Here is a 23,927-nt window from a genome sequence, read left to right as displayed (position 1 = left end):
AATAAAGAAGGCGGAACCAATTTTCGAACTAGGTTGCACTTTTCTTTTTTATTCTTTTTATCAGAAGCAAGCACCCGAGGAAGCTTATGTACCTAAGCTTTTAGAACTTTCATAAACTAAAGGAATGTAATTGTTCCTATTCACTTCAATGAAATTCGTGGTGGAGGGTATAAAAAGTTCGGCCCGGCGTTGCTTTATTTTTGGTGAAAGAATAAAGAACGGCCAAGACGAATTTGAAATAGGTCGTTTTTCATTTATTCTTTTACTAGAGAAGAAAGCAAGCAACGAGCTGATTGAGTTTCGGCCTTTACTTTTTTAATTTTATAATAAAATATTGGAAATTTATGCACTCTTTTTTGTCATAGGAAAAATTTTATGGGAGCTTGTAGAGATCTACAAAATGGTTTGCTTGGTCCACACTAGCGTGAATTTCCTTAAAAAAATTCACGAAATTATGCGTTTCTAGATCGAGTTCCATAGAAGAATAAAATCAATTGCTGTAGTGGGGAATTCGATCTAAGAACGCTAAAGGTGAAAACACAATGAGAAATTCATGCTTATCCAAGCCTGAATTTGTCTAAAGGAATAAAGAAATCCAAAATCGCATTTGAATTAGGTATTAACTGGTCTTTATTCATTTACATGAAATTGAGCGTGAAACAAGCAACAAAAGTCATTGTGTTTCTACCTTAAAGCTGGAAACACATACAACGTTTGGGTAAAGTTTTGTGTCGTTTTGGCCGTTTTTACACTGTTGGGCATGATGCCGAAAAATTCAAATTCATTTGAAATATATGCCGAAAAACAGATAAACGCTGGACTTTCGTATCGTCGTCGCCCTGTTGTTGTTGTTTTTTCTCGACGCCCAACGCAAAACTTTAATCAAACGTTGTATCTGATTTCAGCTTAATTGCATGAAATTTTTTAATGAAATTCACGCTAGTGTGCAATGTATATCGAAATCGAGTGGATATCAGCTGTCAATTCCTTTGTGTATACGTCAAATGAAATCTCATCTGAAATCCATTGAGTTTCATTTGACGTTGAGTCAATGGAACTGATAGTTGGAATCGGGTGGATTTCGTAAATGTAAAACTAGCACTACACGACATGGTAGAATAAGAAAAGGTAGCAGCAATACACAGCTGATTCATGGCCCAATTATAAAGGTCCTCTCTCAAAAACAAATGATTTTGATTTGAGCTGTCAAAATTCATATTTGTCATTTGAATTCGATGTGAGGTAGAGAAATGTCAAACTGTAGAGGAACAGGTAGATGCATGGTACAATTACTTAGGTAAAAGCCTCAGCCCTGCTGATCGAATCTAAAACGTAAAAAAAAAACTAAGAATTCGCTATGAAAAATCAAAACAAACAACCATATGATTCGGTAAGTAAGAGATAGCATGTGTTCACTTCACTGTACAAACACAAGCGATAAAAAGAGACAACAAGAAACCATTTGGCGAAAATTTTGACAGTTTACATTACAAAAAAAGTTGCTTTGTTGTAGCAATTCGCCGATGTTTCTACCTAAGTAATTGTACCATGGGTAGATGTATATCGAAAAAAGAAAACAAATCAACTTTATTGCTCTGTTCCAGAACCTGCAAGAAGCTACTATTTTTACTACGATAGTATTTTTCCCTTTATGTTATCGGAAAAAATAGTAAAAATTAGTAGATTCTTGCAGTTCTGGAAAAAACCATATGTTGTACACGTAAAATGTCAACATTTGTTGTGCTTTGTATTAGAATTTAATTTACAATAACTTATTTTGGCAGTTAAAGATCGATCAGCTGGTATTTTCTGTTACGCCAAACAAAAATAACTGCGTCAACAACTTTTTCTCGGAAAATGTTATGTATGCATCTACCTTAATTGACAATAAAGAAATTCGCCTCAAACATATTCCGTGTCGGCGAAAACAAATTTTTCGCCTTTGTTTATGAATTTTGACATTTCAAATCTTTGTTATTGTTTGAATTCGCTTGAGAGGGGACCTGTATAATTGGGCCATGAGCTGATTGAACTGGGTTGTAACCATGGTACAATTACTTAGGTAAAAACATAGGCGAATTGCTACAACAAAGCATCTTTTTTGTAATGTTAAACGTCAAAATTTTTGTCAAGTGGTCTCTTGTTGTCTCTTTTTATCGCATGTGTTTGTCTATAAAGCGAACACATTCTATCTCTAACTTACCAAATCATATGGTTTTTGTTTTGATTTTTCATGGCGAATTCCTAGTTTTTTTGACGTTTTAGATTCGATCAGCTGGGCTGAGGCATCTACCTTTGTAATTGTACCATGGTTGTAACCATGAGGAAATAATAAGGTGGCGTAAAATGACCAGATGATTGGTTTCAATCTGTCAAATTTGTTGTTATTGTGAATAAATTGTATGAAAACGTAAACAAACATTTTGACATATCATGGTACAATTAAAACGTAGATGCCTCAGCCCAGCTGATCGAATCTAAAACGTCAAAAAACTAGGAATTCGCCATGAAAAATCAAAACAAAAAACATATGATTCGGTAAGAAAGAGATGGCATGTCTACGCTTTATAGACAAACACAAGCGATAAAAAGAGACAACAAGAGATCATTTGGCAAACATTTTGACAGTTTACATTACAAAAAAAGTTGCTTTGTTGTAGCAATTCGCCGTTCTTTCTACCTTTTTAATTGTACCATGTGACATATTGAAGAATTTTTGGCCAAAACAGAGTTGTATTTGTGCTACTTACGTGACCTGTTAAATAGATCATGGTTGTAACGTTAGTGTCAAATTTCATATTACATTTTATACATTTATTTCTATTTCGATGTACATTAGGGACATATATTTTTTGAGAAAAAAAATATCATTCGGAAAAAACCATTTCCCAGAAAGACTTCTTCATATCAATGATATGTAACCTCCTCCAAGTTCGAACGATAAGCCGCGCAGTAAATCCCCGCTTGTAGAGGCGATACAACGTTTGTTAATATGTGAGGTATTTTGTTAAAATTTAAAAAAATAAAGCCCTAATAAACATGTGCTTCTTTGATTTCTAAAACAAAACATTGAAACAGCTTCTCCTTTTTCTATGAATATCCAGCGACCCCAAACTTTTCTGCAAGAATTCTACTTTCTGCGAGAATTTATGCATTTAGTGGAATGATGTGGAAACATAAAAATTGAAAATGTAAAGAATTTTCATTCATGTTTTCCAAAATATTCAAACAAATGTGAAAAATTATTAGTTTTTTAAATTCCAATAATTTATAAACATTTCAGACATTTCCATGGTACAAGAATAAAGGTAGTTTCATGCTAACAACTGATTTAAATTTTTTTCAAATTTTGAATTTGAAGTACGTTCATTGTCACTCTGAATTTGACATAGTATGTATGTACGTATGTGTGTCTGTCAAGTGCCAGTCTTTTAATATTGTTACGGAATTAGATTTAACTAATCTCCGTGTAGACGTTGTTTTATTCCCCAGTACGATTTGTACCCAATAAAACAGGGTTCGTTTTAGATTACGTTTCTACAATGCTTTATTTACTTTATTACACTTATTCAGAACCGACTTTAATTACAAAGCACACAGCAAGTCTCTAGTTAGCACGCAGCTCTTATTTAACCGATCTGTTCAGTTCAACGCTTAAAACACAACAACTCACTGTTGCCATTCGTAACTCTATTTATACCCAAAATCTCCTTGGTCTACAAATATCTAGAACATATGGCAACCTCACGAATCTGTGAAGCGAACACACAGACACACATTCGCACTAAGCGAACAACCATACTCACATACATACAAGTAGACAAGCACAGTAATGACGTAATTACAACAACAAACAACTACACGAAATACAAGAAGTAGGAACTTAACGATAATTACATTATTATGGCAAAACAAACAAAAGAACATTAACAAAAGGTAATGTAACGACTAGAATGATGAAGAGAGTTCTACATGGTAGTTGTTGTTGCTTAAATAAAGTAACTGCGTAATAAAACTTTACGTTACAATTCAAATTTTTAAATTAACGGAAATTAAACTAAACTAACTTAAACCTATCAGTTACATTCGTAACATTGCCTCCCGCTTAAGCCTGTTCGTCCCGAATAGGCACAGTTCCCTCTCGGTGGTATGGGCATTGGTAACACTGCCTCCCGCTAAAGCCTGTTCCTCTTGACTAGACGCAGTTCTCGTTCCTTAGTGGTGGCAACCGATTTAGATGTACCCTCTACTGCGTCAGCTTTGGACTTCTGCTCTTCTGGACGTTGCTTTCTCTCCAGGAATCTTGACGTTATACCTTCTTTCTTTGTGGTCACCTTCCTAGGTGCCACCTGGTCTTCATCGGACTTGTCCTTCCTTGTTGTATGCCCGTTTTTCGATGGACATTTCCTCGACATACATCTTCGCTTTTTCCTCCTCGTTGCGAGATTTTTCCACTTTCCTACGGGCCATTTGTCGGCGGCTTCCACCTTCAGCGTATGGACATCGACAGCGATCTCGCCGGATTCTGCCTTTGGGCGATGTTTGTTTTTCTCGTTGTAGCCCACATTTATCGGTATTTCCACATTGGACCAAGTCATCACACGGTGCTTTATGTCCAGATTGATACCGAAGGCAATCATGAAGTCTACACCAAGTATAACTTCGTCCATAATATCGGCCACTACAAAATCGAAATTTACAGATTTTCTACCCATGCTCAGCCTTTGGTAGGCCTTTCCATGCACCGTTCTAGTCTCGCCTGTGGCCGTCCGCAATTTGACTCCATTTAACGGCAATACCTTCCCTTTTACCAAAGCCGGTCTAATAATGTTGCACCGGTGTCCAATGTCAAGGTACGCAATACACCATTGACGAAGCCTTTAACCGTCAAGTTGTGATTCTTCTGCTGGACTATGGCTATAGAAATTGTGGGACCATCGTTTTCATCCTCTGCCACCGGCGCCTCGTGATTAGCAGAACTTGCTGTATCTGATTCACCTGATGTCTCTCTTTGCAGATTCTTGGCCACCGGTTGGTCGTTGCTTTTTGAAGGCGGTGAGGTGGATCTGGGCCTTGCTTGTCTCACATTGCATTCTCGGGCCAAGTGTCCAGTTTTCCGACAGTTATAACAAGTCTTTTTCGTTCTAGGAGCCCCTCGTTTCACATGCATTAGTGCATCTTTCAGCAGGTCGACAACGGTCTGGGAATTGTTGTCCTCAACTTCCAGCCTCCGCACGTTGTAAGCTTTAGGTTTCACCAGCATCTTCGCGGTTTCTTGGCCCAGGGCAAATAACACGGTTTCTGCAAATGTTCCTATCGGTGCCGCATACGTCGCAAATTTTATCTCTGGATCACGAATACCACTTGCAAATGTCTCAATCTTTATGCGGTCCACCAACGGATGTGTCTCTCCTGGATATGCCAGCTGCGCCAATCGCTCTATATCAGCCGCAAAGTCTTGTAAGGTCTCATTTGGCTTCTGGACTCTTCCCCTCAGTTCCATTCGGTAGATCTCTTGCTTGTGTTCACTACCGTACCTACGTTCAAGAGCAGCCATTATATCTCCATAGTTATTCCTAGAAGCGGCGGGAATACTCTGCAATACGTCAGCAGCATCACCCTTCAATGCCATCAGGAGTGATACCGCTTTGTCGTTTTCGTCCCAAGAATCTCTAGCAGCCATTGTCTCGAACTGTAATTTGAACACATTGAAAGAGGTAGAGCCGTCGAACACTGGAGGCTTAATTTTTAACGTGTTATGAATAGCTCTCACTGGGCCACCTTTGATTTCCAGTTCCGACATTTTCTTTTCAAGGTTCACAAATTTCTCATCATGGGCCAGAACTTTCTCGTCAACAGACAAAATCTTTTTATCCAACTCTTTCATTTGTACTTCCACGTTTTCTACTCTCTTTTCAATCACTAACGTGATGTTCTCGAGTTTCTCGTTAATATTTCTAGAGTTCTCTTCTAACTTTTCCTCCAATTTCCTGGAATATTCTTCACTCTTTCTGGAATTTTCTTCGCTCATTCGACAATTTTCTGCTTTCATTTCCATCATAAGTCTGGAATTTTCTTCCATTTTAGCATCTAATTTCTCCATCATTTTACTGGAATTTTCTTCAACCATTCTGCAATTTTCTGCTTTCATTTCCATCATAAGTCTAGAAGTTTCTTCATTCTTTCTAGACATCTCTTCTAACATCTTACAGTTGTCAGATTTCATTTCCGCCATAAGTCTGGAAGTTTCTTCATTTTTCTTATTCATTTCCAGCATCATCATAGCCAGCATTGATTTCAAATCGTCACCCCTGGCAGCTACCGACGAAACTTCCTGAACGCTGGATTCGCCCTTTGCCGATAACTCGACTTCCTCCTTACCGTCGAACTCATATTCATCGATGTTCATTCCACGGCGCTCGAACTCTTCCAACAAGCGTTTTTGTAGTTCGGCCTTGTTGCCAGTAGAACACAACTCCAACTTATTTAGCTCCTTCTTCAAGTCTTCCACTCATAGATCCTTAAACTTCATTGTAGGATGATCGTAATCTCACTTCCTGACACCAATTGTTACGGAATTAGATTTAACTAATCTCCGTGTAGACGTTGTTTTATTCCCCAGTACGATTTGTACCCAATAAAACAGGGTTCGTTTTAGATTACGTTTCTACAATGCTTTATTTACTTTATTACACTTATTCAGAACCGACTTTAATTACAAAGCACACAGCAAGTCTCTAGTTAGCACGCAGCTCTTATTTAACCGATCTGTTCAGTTCAACGCTTAAAACACAACAACTCACTGTTGCCATTCGTAACTCTATTTATACCCAAAATCTCCTTGGTCTAGAATATCTAGAACATATGGCAACCTCTCGAATCTGTGAAGCGAACACACAGACACACATTCGCACTAAGCGAACAACCATACTCACATACATACAAGTAGACAAGCACAGTAATGACGTAATTACAACAACAAACAACTACACGAAATACAAGAAGTAGGAACTTAACGATAATTACATTATTATGGCAAAACAAACAAAAGAACATTAACAAAAGGTAATGTAACGACTAGAATGATGAAGAGAGTTCTACATGGTAGTTGTTGTTGCTTAAATAAAGTAACTGCGTAATAAAACTTTACGTTACAATTCAAATTTTTAAATTAACGGAAATTAAACTAAACTAACTTAAACCTATCAGTTACATTCGTAACAATATGCCTGTCTGCGTACTCGATAATTTGTAATAATTATTACAAATGTTTCAAATTTTGACAGTTGTATAAAGGAAAAGTTGCTGAAAAATGTGTTTCTGCAACATTTAGTAAGTAAAAAGACACACCAAATATTGATTTGTTTTTATAAACTGAAATGAAAAATGTTTGTTTAAAAATTATGTTTTCCTGGTCGTCAAAATGTGCAAACGGGAACTAGGTATAATAAAGAGGCTGCTATTGGTGTAACCTTCACTGATCTGCTGTTGGAGGAACTATGTACATTTGAAGAAATCCCTCATTGATGTTGGTCGTGGTTTTTACCCAACCAGCATGCAAAGATTCGGACAAACATCAATCTGTTTTGGGAATTCTGGCTGAGTTATGACTGACTAAACCTCAAGAAATTGTCATCTACCACGAAAAGAAATTTGGCGAATGCCCGGTCTGTGCAAAAGTGGTAAGAAATGCAAGCCGTTTACAGCAGTTTCGTTGTTGTCAACGAGAATTTCGGAGTAGAAACCCAAGCCTTGGAAGACATCAAGGAAGCTGTGTTTCTTTCAATAGTGTGTAACTAAACCATATCTGTAATAGATTTAACAGAAGTGAAACATCATTTGTTATGTTTAAAACCTTTTATTAATAAAAAAGTAACTAAAATTAACAAGATCTGTTCATCTGTGTGTAGACTCAATTCTTCCTGGACTGGCTTCGCCCATAAATTGGGGGCAGTCCCAATCCACCTGTAGGCCATGTCTATTGAGGCTGCATCGTCCGGATCATAACTGTCTTGGCAGTTGGCGTTCGTCTGCTGCGATTGATGGAGGCGGGGGAAGTTTGACCTATAGATAGTGACAGTGATGCTTAAGGAGGTAACACACAGGCAGTTACTGCATCGACAACATCTTGTTTTGTTTATGTACTGGTGAAATTTTGGTATCCTCAACAAGATGGTCCACTGGTAACATGAGGATCCACCCTGTTGCAGTCGGAGCTGCATTCTGGCAGGTTTGAATATTCTTCGATTGCGTAACGCTAACATTTGCGTACCACGCTGGCGCCTCATAGCTTACCACAGGGTTTCTTTATCAGCGCCCCAAATATTGCCGACCAGCGACTGGAGCACTTTCTTCCTCCTTCCGATCTTGTCGCAAATAGAATTCTCAGAATTCCGTCGTTATTTCTGCTACAATACTAATAACACTAGCGTGAATCCCCATCTGCATGATTTTTCAAACAGTTCGTGTGTTTCTGTTGATGTGGGGTTTGGTAGCTGCTGTTCTAAAATTAATGTCATCAATGACTTCAGCAAAGGCACTCATTTTTGGTAAATACCTTTGGTGTTGTTGCCTGCAGATTTCGTTGTTCCATAGCATCTATAACGGCGGGATAGTTGAAATTCGGTGGTGTCAAAAGTGGATTTTATAAGGGAGCCTTACCAGCCAGGGGATTTACTAAAATTTTCAATGACTTTTATTGAAGAACAAAAATATAATCAGAAACAAATGTAGTTTGTTTTTATTTTTATTACGAAATGCCATGTCAAATATTTGTTGTTCTTTATTTGACATGGTCCTGTACAGACATACAGAGTTGCATAAACATTCATTTCGTAGATGAGATTACCTTTTATCATTCTACCATGAGACATTTCCTTCCCAATAGAAAATCGAGTCTTCGATGACATTTTCGTCGACGATTCGTTGACGAATGTTCCGAAATTGTCATGTACGACAACTTGCATGACCATGTCTTGCATTGTGTCTTGACAACAAACCGAAAAATGCTCAAAAGTGTGCTTTGAAACAATTGTATACATATTTATTCCATGGTACAATAAGGAAGGTAGAACAGGTTCGAAAAAACGATAGAAATTCAACCCTACACATATGCCCGCTTCCTGTCAGAATTGTTATACTGGCATATACAACAGGTTGCCTTTGTTTGTTTAATATTTTTTGTCATTTTATCCAATTCGTTGAAACAGCGCGAAAATGAATGAAACATAAATATTTGTTTTCACATAACATCGAAACTCGGTCAAAAACTTATTTTCAAATTAAGTTTGATAAATATATTCTACAACGGCTCTGTAATTAACGATTTCATTGCAATTTATTTTGAATCTATTTTGAAAACATTTTTAATATTTTTCAAAACAAACACATACACACACAAAATAAAAACTTCACATTGACAAAAGTCGGTCACACTCAGAAAAAAAATTGAAATCAGATGTGAGCTCTGTTATACCTTTCTATTTATACCATGATTTATTCAGATATACAATTTTTGATTTCCTATAAATGTAAAATTATAAAGTCACAAAATTCGGAAACCGCGTTACTAATTAAACAATTTTTATTTATACAACCTGAATTATGTAGAAAACGGTAAGTTAGATTAAATAAAATTAAAACAAAATAAAATTAAATACTCTAAAATTATTATTAGTTATTTTTGAATAGGTGCATTTAGGTTGAAAAACATTGAAAATTCCAGCGACTGTAAAATACAACGTCTGTGGTATATGGTAAGATTTTAGAATATTTAGAGATACTCACAACATTCATTTAAAGTCATTTCTTTTTGCAGAATCCAGAAATAAAAGTAGGTCGCCTTTCAGTCGGCAGGGGTAAGAAGTATAAGGCGTGGTAAAGCTTGAAGCAAAATGGTGGATTGTAAAATATACGGGAGCTAAGTATTATTAATTGTTTAACTAATTTATTTTGTTAATAAATTATATATTTTATAATGAAATAAAAATTTGACACACGTCATCGATGACTAGTAGCAAGACAGGGTCGGTGAAACAGTCGTCGACGAAATACGGGGATTTTAGTCATCTAGATCGTCGTCGACGACAACTTCGCCTATCCTGTCGCCCAAGTTGTCGAGCATGAATACTGGGACACTTGTGTGAAAATATCGTCAACGATCCCAAAGGGCTGTCTCCAAAGAGTCGTGAACGAATTGGAAATGTCGTGCAGGATTCATCAATGTTGTCTTAAAGACACTTTCTATTGGGTTGTTTGGTTTACAAATACAACTGGCAGTAACGTTACAAACAAAAACAATTCCTTTGTGGTTGTTGTTCGAGTTGTATTTGTTGTAGTATTTACTTTACCTTATATTTGTTCTACCATGACTACACGAGTAAACAAAACGGACGAACGCTTAAATGTCCAACATGTTCGATAGTGTGTACGGAGTTTCCAAGTGATTAAACGTAATCAGCTGATCAATACTGCACCTATACGTACGTTGTTCACTAATTCTAATTTCGTTTCGGCATCATTTAGGACCAGAGACCTGCGCCGAGCAAAGTTTGTCGGCGGCGGCGGCTTATGTTGAAAAATGTCAGCGGCGGCTATCAGCCGGCTGTGAGCCGATGTTTTTAACAATTTTTCATATTGCATTACATCGTTTTTATACCCTCCACCATAGGATGGGTGTATATTAAGTTTGTCACTACGTTTGTAACTACTCGAAACAATCATTGTAGACCCCACAAACTATATATATTCTTGATCAGCGTGCAATTCTACATCGATATAGCCATGTCCGTCTCTAGCGTCCGAACGGATTGACGAAGGTGAATGAAATTTTGGGAAAATCTATTATATATACGTAGGACTTTTGGTATTGAAAGCGGGCTATGTAGGTCCACGCTTTCGTATAGCCCCCATAAAAAATGACGCGTGACGCGTCGTCGTTTTAAGGAATTTTTAAGATAATTGTCCCATTTAACCACCGAATTGGTTGTAATTTGGTATTTTGTGCCTCCAGAGACCAAAAAACATTCCTACCAAAGTTGGTTTATATAGGTCCACGTTTTGGTATAGCCCCCATATAACGCCCCATATAAAGTACGCGCCATTTTAATATATTTTGAATGTATTAGTCCCATTTGACGACAGAATCGGTTGTAACTTTGCATTTTGTGTTTTAAGAAGCTAAGAAACATTTCTACCATAAAACGTTTATATAGGTCCACATTTTGATATAGCCCCATAGGACGATATCTCCCGATTTTCGGTATTTTGAAGGTTTTGGCCTCATTATCACACCGAGATGGCTAAAATTGTGGTGGAGGGTATAAAAAGTTCGGCCCGACCGAACTTAACACTTTTTTACTTGTTAATAATAAAAATATATACAGCTGTGTTCAAAATAATAGGAGTGCTCATTCACACCAAGGGAATGGTTGCATAAACGTGGTTAAACTTACCCATTTTGGTTTATTTTGAATTTGTTTAACATTGTTGACATCCCAAAAGTTAATTGATCAGCAGAAATGTGTCAATCCATTTTAAATTATTTTCTGTTTACACCAACATTATAAATCGCCTTCAAATTTGTTGTTCAAAAAAATAGGAGTGCGGAAGAAAAAGGGCAATAAAAATATTTTTAGTTGAGTTTAAGATCAAAATTGTCTACATTTTAGTTGACAGTAGTGAATCCAATGGATTTTATGAGATTTTATGGCTGTTTGAAAACAAAAGTCCTTTGGGGGTAGCCTAAAAACTGGTGATTGTCCTTGCAGCAATTTTTTCCATAAATTGAGCACTTATCGGGTAAGACAATGTATTTTGGAGACAGAACTTTAGTGATTAGAGTTTTTTGATGCTCTGGCTGTTATCTCGAACAATATATAATGATCGGTATCCAGGAAATTCGTGTATTTTGATCCTTGAGCCAAGTTAAAGCCGGTTTCCATTAACTCTTTACGTAAGGATCGGTTAAAAAAGCGTATCTATAAGGCATTAATTTCTCGATCAAGTGATGTTTTGAGGTCCTTAGAATCTTAACTGCACGCAGAATTCATAATATGGTTCATTTTTGAATAATTGGATGATTGGCACATATGAGACATTTTTCAAAACGCTTTGTTAAGGAGGAAACTTTAAAGGCAAACTTTTGAAGCTGGCCTAAGATTATTTTTATTAGGTTTTGCATCGTATAGTAAACAGTTATCTAATGAAACTAACCTAAATGAAGTATTTTTGAGTGAAAAACGTAAGTTTATATTGAAAAATATATTACGGCGTATACCAACCATAGTGCAATCCCAGCCTGCCTATCGCTAAATGGCTCAAAGTACATTTCAACCGTTCACGTTTTAAACATTTTTTGAATAGAAGCGAAATTGATTGCATACACAAGGTTAGCATCCTAAGGACTTCCAAATATTATTTGGTTGGGGAATAAATTCCTTATAGATACGCTTTTTTGGACGATCCTTACCTTAAGGGCTAATGTAAACTGTCTTAAGCTTGGCTCAAGGATCAAAATACACAAATTTATGGGATACCAATCATTATATATTGTTAGAGATAACATCCATAGCACCAAACAAATCTAATCGTTAAAACTTTTCTCTACAAAATCCATTGGGTTGCCCAATAAGTGTTCAATTTATGGAAAAAATTTCTGCAAGGACAATCGCCTGTTTTTGGCTACCTCCAAAGGACTTTTGTTTTCAAACAGCAATCAAATCTCATAAAATCTATTGGATTTACTACTGTTAACTAAAATATTGACAATTTTGATCCTAAACTCAACTAAAAATATTTTTATCGTCCTTTTTCTTCCACACTCCTATTTTTTTGAACAAAAACTTTAAACACGGTTTATAATGTTGGTGTAAACAGTAAATAATTTAAAACAGATTTCCACATTTCTGCTGATGAATTAACTGTTGGGATGTCAACAATGTTAAACAAATTCAAAATAAACCAAAATGGGTAAGTTTAACCATATTTTTTGACAATTTTCATTTTTTGTATGAGCGTTCCTATTATTTTGAACGCAACTGTATGTACACACATAGGCATTTTAAACAACAATTAAAAATATTGCATACATTTTTATTAAAAACATTTTATTTGTAATTTAAGGATTAGGAATTAAGTTTTGATTTTTCAAAATAGTCTGGCTTAATCCCTTTTGTTGTTTTAATATTTAAAACAACAAGTTTATTAGTGGAGAAGGTTTGGCATTGTTCGCCAAGGGGTAAGGCAAGGAAAACTAGTTTCGATCCACGCCACTGGATCTCATCAGTTCCCTTTGTTTCTTGTTTGTGGATATTCTCCACCGAAGTTATTTTTCAATAACTTCTTCAACAAGGAACTTTTTATACCCAAACATCAATCGTATATAAGCTACCAAACAGCATTTGGGTATGTGCATTTGTTGAAAAATCAACGACACATACGAGTGGAAGAAGGTTTGCTTTGTTTCGAAAACACTTTCGTCGGAGTTGTGTTAGGTTACCAAAGAAAAACTTCTCATTGAAGGGTTTTCTTTGTTTACGTTTATACTTCGAGCTGACGATTGAAAAAAGTTCCTTGTTGAAGAAGTTATTGAAAAATAACTTCGGTGGAGAATATGCACAAACAAGAAACAAAGGGAACTGATGAGATCCAGTGGCGTGGATCGAAACTAGTCTTCCTTGCCTTACCCCTTGGCGAACAATGCCAAACCTTCTCCACTAATAAACTTGTTGTTTTAAATATTAAAACAACAAAAGGGATTAAGCCAGACTATTTTGAAAAATCAAAATTGTAACAGCTATCCCAATTAAATAAACGCCACCAATGTTCTATTTGAGAAACACTGGCACGGTTTTGTGTGTTGTTGGTATATAAGCTACCAAACAGCATTTGGGTATGTGCATTTGTTGAAAAATCAACGACACATACGAGTGGAAGAAGGTTTGCTTTGTTTCGAAAACACTTTCGTCGGAGTTGTGTTAGGTTACCAAAGAAAAACTTCTCATTGAAGGGTTTTCTTTGTTTACGTTTATACTTCGAGCTGACGATTGATGTTTGGGTATAAAAAGTTCCTTGTTGAAGAAGTTATTGAAAAATAACTTCGGTGGAGAATATCCACAAACAAGAAACAAAGGGAACTGATGAGATCCAGTGGCGTGGATCGAAACTAGTCTTCCTTGCCTTACCCCTTGGCGAACAATGCCAAACCTTCTCCACTAATAAACTTGTTGTTTTAAATATTAAAACAACAAAAGGGATTAAGCCAGACTATTTTGAAAAATCAAAATTGTAACAGCTATCCCAATTAAATAAACGCCACCAATGTTCTATTAGGAATTAAGTCTTATGCCAGACTATGAAAAATTTCATTAACATGAAAATTAGTTCATAGGTAAGAGGTGTGAAGGGAGGTACACAAGTGGCCTGTTCCCGTACTTTATAAAGTGGTAAAAGTCGTAAAACTTGTAAAAGTCGTAAACGATTTTCATATAAATTTTGTGTACAGGAACGCAAAATGAGTAAAAGTGGTAAAAATTGTAAAAACTTTTTAGTTCTGGAACAGAGCTAAGGTCTTATGGTTCTGTAATCTGAAATTATTCTTTGTTTTTAAATTCGTAACTCTCAAACCAATGCAAAATAATGAACATATCAAAATTTTCATATGTAAAATTTTCATAAATGTGTGTGGACGTCAATGAAAATTTAAAAGATAATAACAAAGAATTTTCCAATGAAAATTACATATAACGTGCACCTAAAAGTGTTACCCCATTCGCCAAAAACAGAAAATGTTTTTCAGCAAAAATAAAAAAGATGTTTTAAATCAACAGCAAGTAAATATACAAAAATATATTTTTGAAGTTCATGTTTAATAGCAAGTTTTTAATATTTAAGCATTAAAACATTACTTTTTTCATATTTTTATTATTAATATGAATTTAACGGCTCAGTCGACAAAATTGTCGGCGGCGGCGGCTTTAAAATTTGATCGGCGGCTCGGCTTAGCCGGCTGTGAGCCGATCGGCGCAGGTCTCTGTTTAGGACTACGTGATTCTTACAAAATAAACAAAATTAATATAAACTGTATATAAGATTAAAATACTATATAGATTTCACTCTATTAACCTGTTTAATAATAAAAAATAAAAATGACCTCGGCATTTTCAAGTTCAGATACTGCAGTACTGGAAAGACAGGCGGACATTGATCAGGATATTACTTTGGAACAAATATGGGGAGATTATCAACGTGAAACATGTATCGGATGGATAAGAAACAACAAATACAAAAGGGTAAGGTCGTGGGAGAGGTATGGTGGATAATATTAATGTTTCTTCTTTATAGGTTTGTCTACAATTTCCCGACAACTATTTAAAATGTAGTGAAACCATTGCTGCATATATACGACAGACGTTCAGTGCTACTACGGACGATGTTAAAACATTTATTTTGGCCGATACATCCTATGGCAGTTGTTGTGTAGACGAGGTAAGTTGTATCTTCAGTATTGTTTTGTTTCTTATAATATCTATAATCACACTCCATCGAATGGGAGAGCATGTCGACGATAAAAAATCCTATCACTAAGTCCCGGTCCACGCAAGAGTGATTTCATTGAAAAAATTTTATGAAATTATACGTTTCTATATCGAGTTCCATAGTAGAGTAAAATCATGAGATTGCTGTAGTAGGGAATTGGATCTAATAACGCCTGATTTCATGAATTTTTATAATGAAATTCACTCTAGTGTGCACCGGGACTAATTGTCCGTAGAGCTTCAGGATCACATTTGACAGTATATTCAAGTCGAAATGAGATTTAAGGGCAAGTCAAAATGAGAATTAAGGGCAATATCTTCCAGCCAATAGCCGGCAGTCTTGGGGTGCAGTTAAGGATTACTTGTCGACTACCTATAGCGTGCAGGCATTGGCAAGCCTTGCACTGTACGCGTAGTACGCGAGTACAAGTGCAATGCAAAGAAAGACTATTCAGTCTTATCAGATTGTTGCTCTGAGAACTGCAATAAGGTTCTTTCACATGTCTTCCTTGGACCAATTACACAATACGCAAGCAAAATAATGCTTTCGTTACAGTACTTGCTTGAGTGTCATCGTGGGAATCATCCAAATCGTCATATGGTGGTTAGGATAATATATGCCATACAAGATGCTTGGATTCTCCATTTACCATCTTTAATCCGCCTTGTCAAAATAATTCAAATGTCATTCGTATATTTTTCAGATTGCAGCCGCTCATGTTGACGCCGATAGCCTGGTTCATTTTGGTAATGCGTGTCGAAGCAAAGTGTCACGCTTGCCAGTACTTTACTTGTACCCAGAAAACAATATTGATTTGCCGAAGTTCTATGGGTACCTTGAATCATTTATCGAAATCTCCAGCGAACATCTGGTAACAGTTTATCTTGATATTGGTTATCATCAATTACTCACTGAACCTATAAATGAGGATCTAAAGGATAAATTGAAGAATTTAAAAGCTAAACGTTTAGATATATTGACTTATTGTGGCGATAAATTTGCTACATTTGCAGAAGATGGCCAGTTTTCTCTCTCAAATGGTGATTACACAAAGGATGTAAATGAAATGGATGCAAATAGGATATGTTTATTTATTGGCTCTGACAATCAGCGATTCTTTAACTTGTCACTCACAACCAAGGCGGAGAAATGGTTCATTTATGATGTTCCATCGGCCACGGGCAGCGAGAAGAATCCCCTAACTGCCAATTATATACGTCGCAGATATTTCTATATCGAAAAGTGTAAAGATGCTCAAACTTTGGGTTTAATTGTTGCCACACTAACTGCTGATGGCTATTTGGACGTTGTCAAACATCTACAAACTATGGCTAAGGCTAGAGGCATTAAAACTCAAATTATATCAGTTGGACACATAAATCCAGCCAAATTGGCAAACTTTTTGGAAATCGACTGTTTTGTACTTATTGGTTGTCCATTTAATAATATGTTTGAATCAAAAGAATTCTACAAACCTATTGTATCGGTATTTGAAGCTGAAATGGCATTAAATCCAGCTTGGCATATGCGTTATCCAGAATCGTATGTAACTGATTTCAAAGATTTGTTACCTGAAGGACGTAGTTTTCTAGAATTCAATGCTAATGATATAAATCCTGAAGATGTTAGTTTACTTACGGGGCGTATGCGTCACAATGGCACAAATGGTAATGACGTGGAAACTGCAAATATCTCCGCATTATCTGAACAACAACAAGCTATTGCCACTCAGGCACGAATGGAAGTAATGACAACAAATACTGGCTTAACATTTGAAGATCGTACATGGCAAGGACTTGATCCAGCTTTGGGCCAAACAGAGCCAGCAAAAGTGGAGAAAGGTTTGAGTGGTATACCCATACGTTATACACATGATTAGAATATACATTCACAAATCAGTGATGTACAATATAAATACATAAGTATGTATATAAATATGCTCTTAATTTAAATTGTTACTTAAACTTTTCAGATATTTTCCAATTTATTATTGTATTTCGTCCATTATATCTAATGCAAGTATTCACCATGATTCTGCCAGGCTATGTGCCAGTAATGTTCTTTAAAAGGTGTCGTAATAAAACAAATAATAAATTTTGTATAAAAAACGCAAACATTTATTATGCAGTTTTGTAGTCAATTTCCGAAATTCAAAGGTATGTATCTATATTTGTATGGCAACCTTAGATATTCTATCGAAGTAGATGAATAAACCATAATTTGATATGTAATCAGTAGAGGTTGTACGTAAAAATGTTCTGATTAAATCTCTAAAGGTAACTATTTTTGGGCACAATTAAATGTCAACGTAACAAGTAATGATCCTTATATTATTCTCTCTTGCCTCTCAAGAGAACACATTCTTCCGCTCGGTGTCTCTTGGGAATCTACCGCTAGTAGTAAATTGTGGACAACCCTGGGAAGAAGGATGATCGGACATCAGTCATGTTACATATGGCTATTTCAGCAATTTATTGAGCACCCAGATAGCGACCAGGCGAAGAGAAGTGTTTTCCGATCGCTTCCAGGAGGAACCACCACAATTTACGATGCCAGATGTTGCAGATGTTATCCGAGGCTCAAAATCATCTGACGAGTTTTCACGGATCTCACGAAGTTTCGAGATTGAGATTCCAATAAACTGGATGAACCAGTAGCCGAGACACCCTAATACACCTTCTTCAGATGTATTTCTTATTATTTCCGTTGTAATTTGTAACATTTCATTTGTAATTCGAAATATTTTAATTGTAATTCGAGAATTCAATTTGTAATGCGAATTATTCCATTTGAAATTCAAATTAGCTCATTTTTAATTTGAATTGTTCCAATTGCAATTCGAAACATTCAGGGTTATCATGAATATTTCCCTCGGAATTTTCCGCACGGAAAATAATTTTAAAAAGTGAAATTATTTTAAAATCAATATTTTAAAAAGTTAAAAACTATTAGAATCACTTAATTATGGAATATTCTTGCCGAATCGACAAAAATATTCCCTTTTTGTACATAAATATGGAAATAAAAAATTATGAAATTGGGGAAAGGGAAAAATTCCGCACGGAATTTTTATTCATGATAACCCTGATTGAAATTGTATTATATCGAAAATTGGCAGGGTGGTCCCTTCAAGATCGCCAACCAAAGTGAATCTCACAGTCCGATTTCACTTTTGTGACCAGTAGAAAAGAATCTTGAAAATCTTGAATCCTGAGGTAGTTCGAGGATGTCTAAAGTACTACTCTCCGATCTTGTTTGAAAGGTTGGGTCACCAACTATGTGTAATAGTCATGCGTGGAATTCAGTAGCTAAAAGTCCAAACACCTTACAGCGACACAGCGGGTTTCCCAAGAATATGGGGGGCACTAATATCCCATTGGTGCAGTCGCCTAATTCCTACTGGACCATGATGGCATCACGCAGAAAATTTGTCCAACCTATCTCCTATTTCATTTTTTTTTTAATTTAATTAATTTGTCCCCCTTCTATTTCATTTGATAATCCGAAGACCTTAATAAGTTAAAAGCCATTCGCATGGAACACACATTTAATACTTTTAATAAGTTTCTCAATGAAATTGATATTCCATTTGATTATTTAGTTTATTTGTTTTATTTTTCTCATCATCACATTTCTTTGGATAGTTGTGAATATTTGTTGTTGTTTCTTTTCCTTTTAATTATAAAGTCGGGTGTTTTTGTAATTTGTTTAAGTTTTAAGATTGATTTCTTTCATGTGTTATTATTGTGGTATTATTAAATAAAATTTTCTCTACTACATAGCTCATTCATTAACATTCGTTCTTCTTCTTCGTTTCGAAACTACTTTTGCGAACATCATCACAATTACATCCGCTAAATATCTTTTCTTAAAATTTAGACTCTCAACCAGTACATTGAGGAACGAATTCTGTTGTAGTCGGGAAGATTTTCAACGGGACCAACGGCAGCAACAGCTGGACATCTGTCGAAAATGTATTTCATGGCAACATCACGTACATTTTGGACATCGACGGCATCAATGCGTTGTTCCAATTCGTGCAATGGGATGCGACGGTTGTAGCAGAGCATTTGACGGCCAATGTCTTCACAGATGGGTGTGGTACCGTCCAATTGCAACAACATGTTGGTCTTCAACAAGTTCTTGGCACGTTCGACTTCAGCCTCGGTGACCATGGTGCAGAGACGCATCCATTCCTTTTGTACATTGAAAAGCATGTTTTCGCATTCCAATGGATCGCAGACATAGTAAATGCCCCACAAACCGGTATCTTTGTAGCAGGTGTTGAATGATTGGAAGCTGTGGCACAAATCTGTAAAAAACAAATAGCAATCTTTAAGAACTGCCCTACATTAGGGATTAATAAAGCAACTTACTGTCTTCAGCACTGGCACGAGCCAAGTTGGAGGCATTGTTGACACCACCACCTTGAGAGCGATCCCAAGCACCAATAAGAGTGTTGGCAACCATCAAGGGAATATTGTCTTGATCGGTCCAGCCGCAACCTTCAACAGCGATGGCAATGTGGGCCAAGGGCAAGGAATCATCACGGACACGGACTTCAGAGCCAGTGAAACGGCAGGGGGCAACCTCTGGTGGTTTACCATCATAGGTGTTGGCCAACTTGCCCAAGTTTTGTTCAGCCAATTTAACCAATTCGTTGTGCTTGACACCACCAGCGCCAGCCAAGACAATGCGAGAAGCCTTGTAGTGGGTGCTAATGTAGTCTTGCAAATCAGATTTACCAATGGACTTAATGTTCTTTGTGGGGCCCAAGATAGTTTGACCCAATGGGGTACCTTGGTAGGCAGTGGCGTGCAAATGATCGAATACTACTTCTTGCAAGTTGCTTTCAACTTCTTGCATTTCACGCAAAATTACGGAGCGTTCACGTTCAATTTCGGATTCACCCAATTTTGAGTTTTGGATGATGTCAGCCAAGATTTCAACAGCCTTGGGTACATCCTTGGATAAACACTTGGCGTAGAAAACAGTTTGTTCCCGGGAGGTATAGGCATTCAAATGAGCACCCATGTTTTCAACTTCCAATTCCAAATCGGTTTGGGAACGCTTGGCAGTACCCTAAAATACAACAAACATACATATAATGCTAAATTTATAAAGTTTTATTAAATAATTACAACAAACCTTGAAAGCCATGTGTTCCAAGAAGTGAGCAACACCATTGTTTTGTGGGGTTTCAGAGCGAGAACCAGCATCGATCCAAAGACCCACAGTGGCAGTGGCTGCACCCGAATCCTCACTGGCAACACGCAAGCAATTATCCAAAGTGGTCACTTGAGTGGCTGGGATGTTGACGAGAGTCTTCTTCAAGCTAGCGGCATCGGAAGCTTTGTAGCGCTGCAATAAAAACATTATTAACATCACTCATACACAACACCTAACCTCAAATGGTTCAGTCCTTCCGTTTAGACATCAATGAAGCAATTTTTTAGCTATTGATGAAATTCCAAATTTTACATGGCATAACGATTTCACTTCAGTATTTAACTTTTTCAACTTAAGATTTTTTTCTCTTCGGCCTTTTATTTCATTTTTCCATTACGTAATGTGAATCGTACTGCTTTTGTAACAACAATGTATTCGATTCTTGCCGCAACATTATGCTGAAATTCGCATTTCCTAGAGTTTTACCTTCAACAAATTGATTCCTTTGGATAATTGTCGCATATTTTGCGAAACGCCAAGCACACGCATAGCCATGGTGAAGGGATTTGTTATTCAAAATTCCTTGCTCACTTAAATAATTACAAAATACTCTCGTAAAAGGGGCCCCGACTGGACGAAAATTTTCTTATGTGAAGTTAGTTGCAGCTACTGACAGTTGCTGTCAGTTGCGTATGTTCATTACCATGCGTATGTTCAGTGATTTTTTTGCATTCAGCTGTTCAGGGTTCACATGGCAAAATTTATTAGTTGGTCTGGGACCTTGTATAAAAACATATTTATGGTCTGTTCCAGTACTGCAAGAATCTACTAATTTTTACTATTTTTTCGATAACATAAAGGAAAAAATGTCGTCGTAGTAAAAAATAGTAGCTTCATGCAGCTTCTGGAAAAGAACAATATGGTCCCCACGGTTTAATTAGAGGGTTTGGGTAAAGCACTTTGTCAGTTTATGGTCTGTTGCAGAACTGCAAGAATCTACTAATTTTTACTATTTTTTCCGATAACATAAAGGACAAAATGTTATCGTAGTAAAAATAGTAGATTCTTGCAGGTTCTGGAACAGACCATTAATTTTTTTCTTCCGAGTGTTCCTTAATGGCTATATCACACCATATGCTTTTTCACATGTATGACATCAGCTGGCCTGTATATTAGTATAGCCAAAGTGACAACATACATATATATATAGCCATAAGCTAGGTACACATTGCCATTTTTGAATGACAGCTTTGCTCAAGTAATCGGTTGCTTGCCAATGTGGCTGTTCATTTTTGCCATTCATCATGGTACAATTACAAAGGTAGATGCCTCAGCCCAGCTGATCGAATCTAAAACGTCAAAAAAAACTAGGAATTCGCCATGAAATATCAAAACAAAAACCATATGATTTGGTAAGTTATAGATAGAATGTGTTCGAATGTGTTGCTACAACAAAGCAACTTTTTTTGTAATGTAAACTGTCAAAATTTTCGCCAAATGGTCTCTTGTTGTCTCTTTTTATAGCTTGTGTTTGTCTATAAATGGTCTGTTCCACAACCTGCAAGAACCTACTATTTTTTACTACGATAACATTTTTTCCTTTATGTTATCGGAAAAAATAGTAAAAATTAGTAGATTCTTGCAGTTCTGGAACAGACCAAAAGTGTAGACATGCTATCTCCATGGTACAATTACTTAGGTAGAAACATAGGCGAATTGCTACAACAAAGCATCTTTTTTGTAATGTAAAACGTCAAAATTTTTGCCAAGTTGTCTCTTTTTATCGCATGTGTTTGTCTATAAAGCGAACACATTCTATCTCTTAAGCCCTCGGCACATGGGGTCCGTTTAGTGACACGTTGGGACACGCGTTGTCCCAAAACAGTTAAATTATTGGTCTGTTCCAGAACTGCAAGAATCTACTAATTTTTACTATTTTTTCCGATAACATAAAGGGAAAAATGTTATCGTAGTAAAAAATAGTAGCTTCTTGCAGGTTCTGGAACAGAGCATATGTTTAATTTTAATGCGCCAGCCATATTGTTGTTTTTCAAAAAACTTGGCTTCACTTACACGTTTTTCATGTGGTTGTTGTAACGCAACGCACAACGCACCGTATGTGCCGAGCGCTTTACTTACCGAATCATATGGTTTTTTGTTTTGATTTTTCATGGTGAATTCCTAGTTTTTTGACGATTTAGATTCGATCAGCTGGGCTGAGGCATCTACCTTTGTAATTGTACCATGCAAACCATCGATATTCCCAACATTAGATATTTTCGATAAAATATCGATTGCTATCGATATTATCGTTAAGTTGTCATCGCCATTAATTTGGAGATGGAAATGTCAATGATTTTTTGAAATTACGCAAAAGTAGTTCACATAAATGTAAAGGAGAATAAACAACAGCTTTCATTTTATAAAAAATGTAAAAAAAATAAATTTTAGCTGTGTTCCTTTACTTACCTGAGGTTACCATTTTTACCATTTGTTACCATTTTTAACCTGCAAAGCGTTCCTTAACCCCGAAAAGTGGCAAAACTGGAAGCAATTTTTAAGAGAGTGAGAGAGGAGAGAGAACGAAATGGCTTTCACAATAAAAAAGAAAATGGACGAAAAACAGAAGAAAAAATCGAACGCTGACAAAACTAAATTAAAAACTGTGAAATAAAAGACGAAAATTGATTTTTTTGACATTGCTGACAGATCTAACCATTTTTCCGTTCCTTTACTTTTCTGGTAAAAATGTTCATGAGATGGCAATTTTGAGCAATTTTGACACTTTTCTCTTTTACCACCCTTACCATTAAAAAAGTAAAGGAACAAAGCTTTTATTTTACCGAAAAATGTGTACATGTAACTACGGACTTACTTTCTTAGTCCCGGTCCACACTAGAGTGAATTTCATTAAAAAATTTCATGAAATTAGGTGTTCTTAGGTCGAATTCCCCACTACAGCAATTTCATGATTTTACTCTACTATGGAACTCGATCTAGAGACACATAATTTCATGTCAAAATTTCAGTGAAATTACTCTAATGTGGCCCGGGACTTACACATAACCGAAAAACAGCGAAATTTCTATTTATTTTTGAATGGATTTTAGGTTAGGGGTTTTTATTCCGATAATATCGATAGGTAAAACTATCTATCGATATTGAATTTTTAAATAATAATCGGTATTATCGATAGTGCCATCGATTTTTTGCCAGCACTA

General features: G+C 36.2%; 2 protein-coding genes across 2 annotated transcripts; one reads left to right on the top strand and one right to left on the bottom strand.

Annotated features, from left to right (window-relative positions):
* Window positions 1-15,001: 15,001 nt before the first annotated feature.
* On the top strand, window positions 15,002-17,651 carry Dph2 (Diphthamide biosynthesis 2). Its single transcript, XM_073963884.1, has 3 exons — window positions 15,002-15,290; window positions 15,343-15,486; window positions 16,241-17,651. The coding sequence occupies exons 1-3, from the start codon at window positions 15,147-15,149 to the stop codon at window positions 17,414-17,416; spliced, it is 1,464 nt and encodes a 487-aa protein (XP_073819985.1). The 5' UTR covers window positions 15,002-15,146; the 3' UTR covers window positions 17,417-17,651.
* A 1,439-nt stretch (window positions 17,652-19,090) lies between these two features.
* UQCR-C1 (Ubiquinol-cytochrome c reductase core protein 1) lies at window positions 19,091-21,448 on the bottom strand. Its single transcript, XM_073958935.1, has 4 exons — window positions 21,193-21,448; window positions 20,686-20,898; window positions 19,914-20,619; window positions 19,091-19,849 (listed from the first exon to the last, which is right to left on the bottom strand). The coding sequence occupies exons 1-4, from the start codon at window positions 21,259-21,261 to the stop codon at window positions 19,413-19,415; spliced, it is 1,425 nt and encodes a 474-aa protein (XP_073815036.1). The 5' UTR covers window positions 21,262-21,448; the 3' UTR covers window positions 19,091-19,412.
* Between the last annotated feature and the right edge of the window lie 2,479 nt (window positions 21,449-23,927).

This window comes from Musca autumnalis, unplaced genomic scaffold (genome assembly GCF_047663935.1).
Source record: "Musca autumnalis isolate F117 unplaced genomic scaffold, ASM4766393v1 scaffold_1, whole genome shotgun sequence".
Classification (NCBI taxonomy): Eukaryota; Metazoa; Arthropoda; class Insecta; order Diptera; family Muscidae; genus Musca; species Musca autumnalis.
This window is presented reverse-complemented; position numbering and strand designations above follow the sequence as displayed.

Bases quoted from the DNA above. Each gene is read 5' to 3' on its own strand.
- Dph2 (XM_073963884.1), top strand. From the start codon at position 15,147: ATGACCTCGGCATTTTCAAGTTCAGATACTGCAGTACTGGAAAGACAG. The intron at 15,291-15,342 runs GTAAGGTCGTGG...TCTTCTTTATAG, and splicing joins GAAACAACAAATACAAAAGG to GTTTGTCTACAATTTCCCGA. The intron at 15,487-16,240 runs GTAAGTTGTATC...TATATTTTTCAG, and splicing joins GCAGTTGTTGTGTAGACGAG to ATTGCAGCCGCTCATGTTGA.
- UQCR-C1 (XM_073958935.1), bottom strand. From the start codon at position 21,261: ATGGCTATGCGTGTGCTTGGCGTTTCGCAAAATATGCGACAATTATCC. The intron at 20,899-21,192 runs GTAAAACTCTAG...TTTTTATTGCAG, and splicing joins AAGGAATCAATTTGTTGAAG to CGCTACAAAGCTTCCGATGC. The intron at 19,850-19,913 runs GTAAGTTGCTTT...TGTTTTTTACAG, and splicing joins TCGTGCCAGTGCTGAAGACA to ATTTGTGCCACAGCTTCCAA.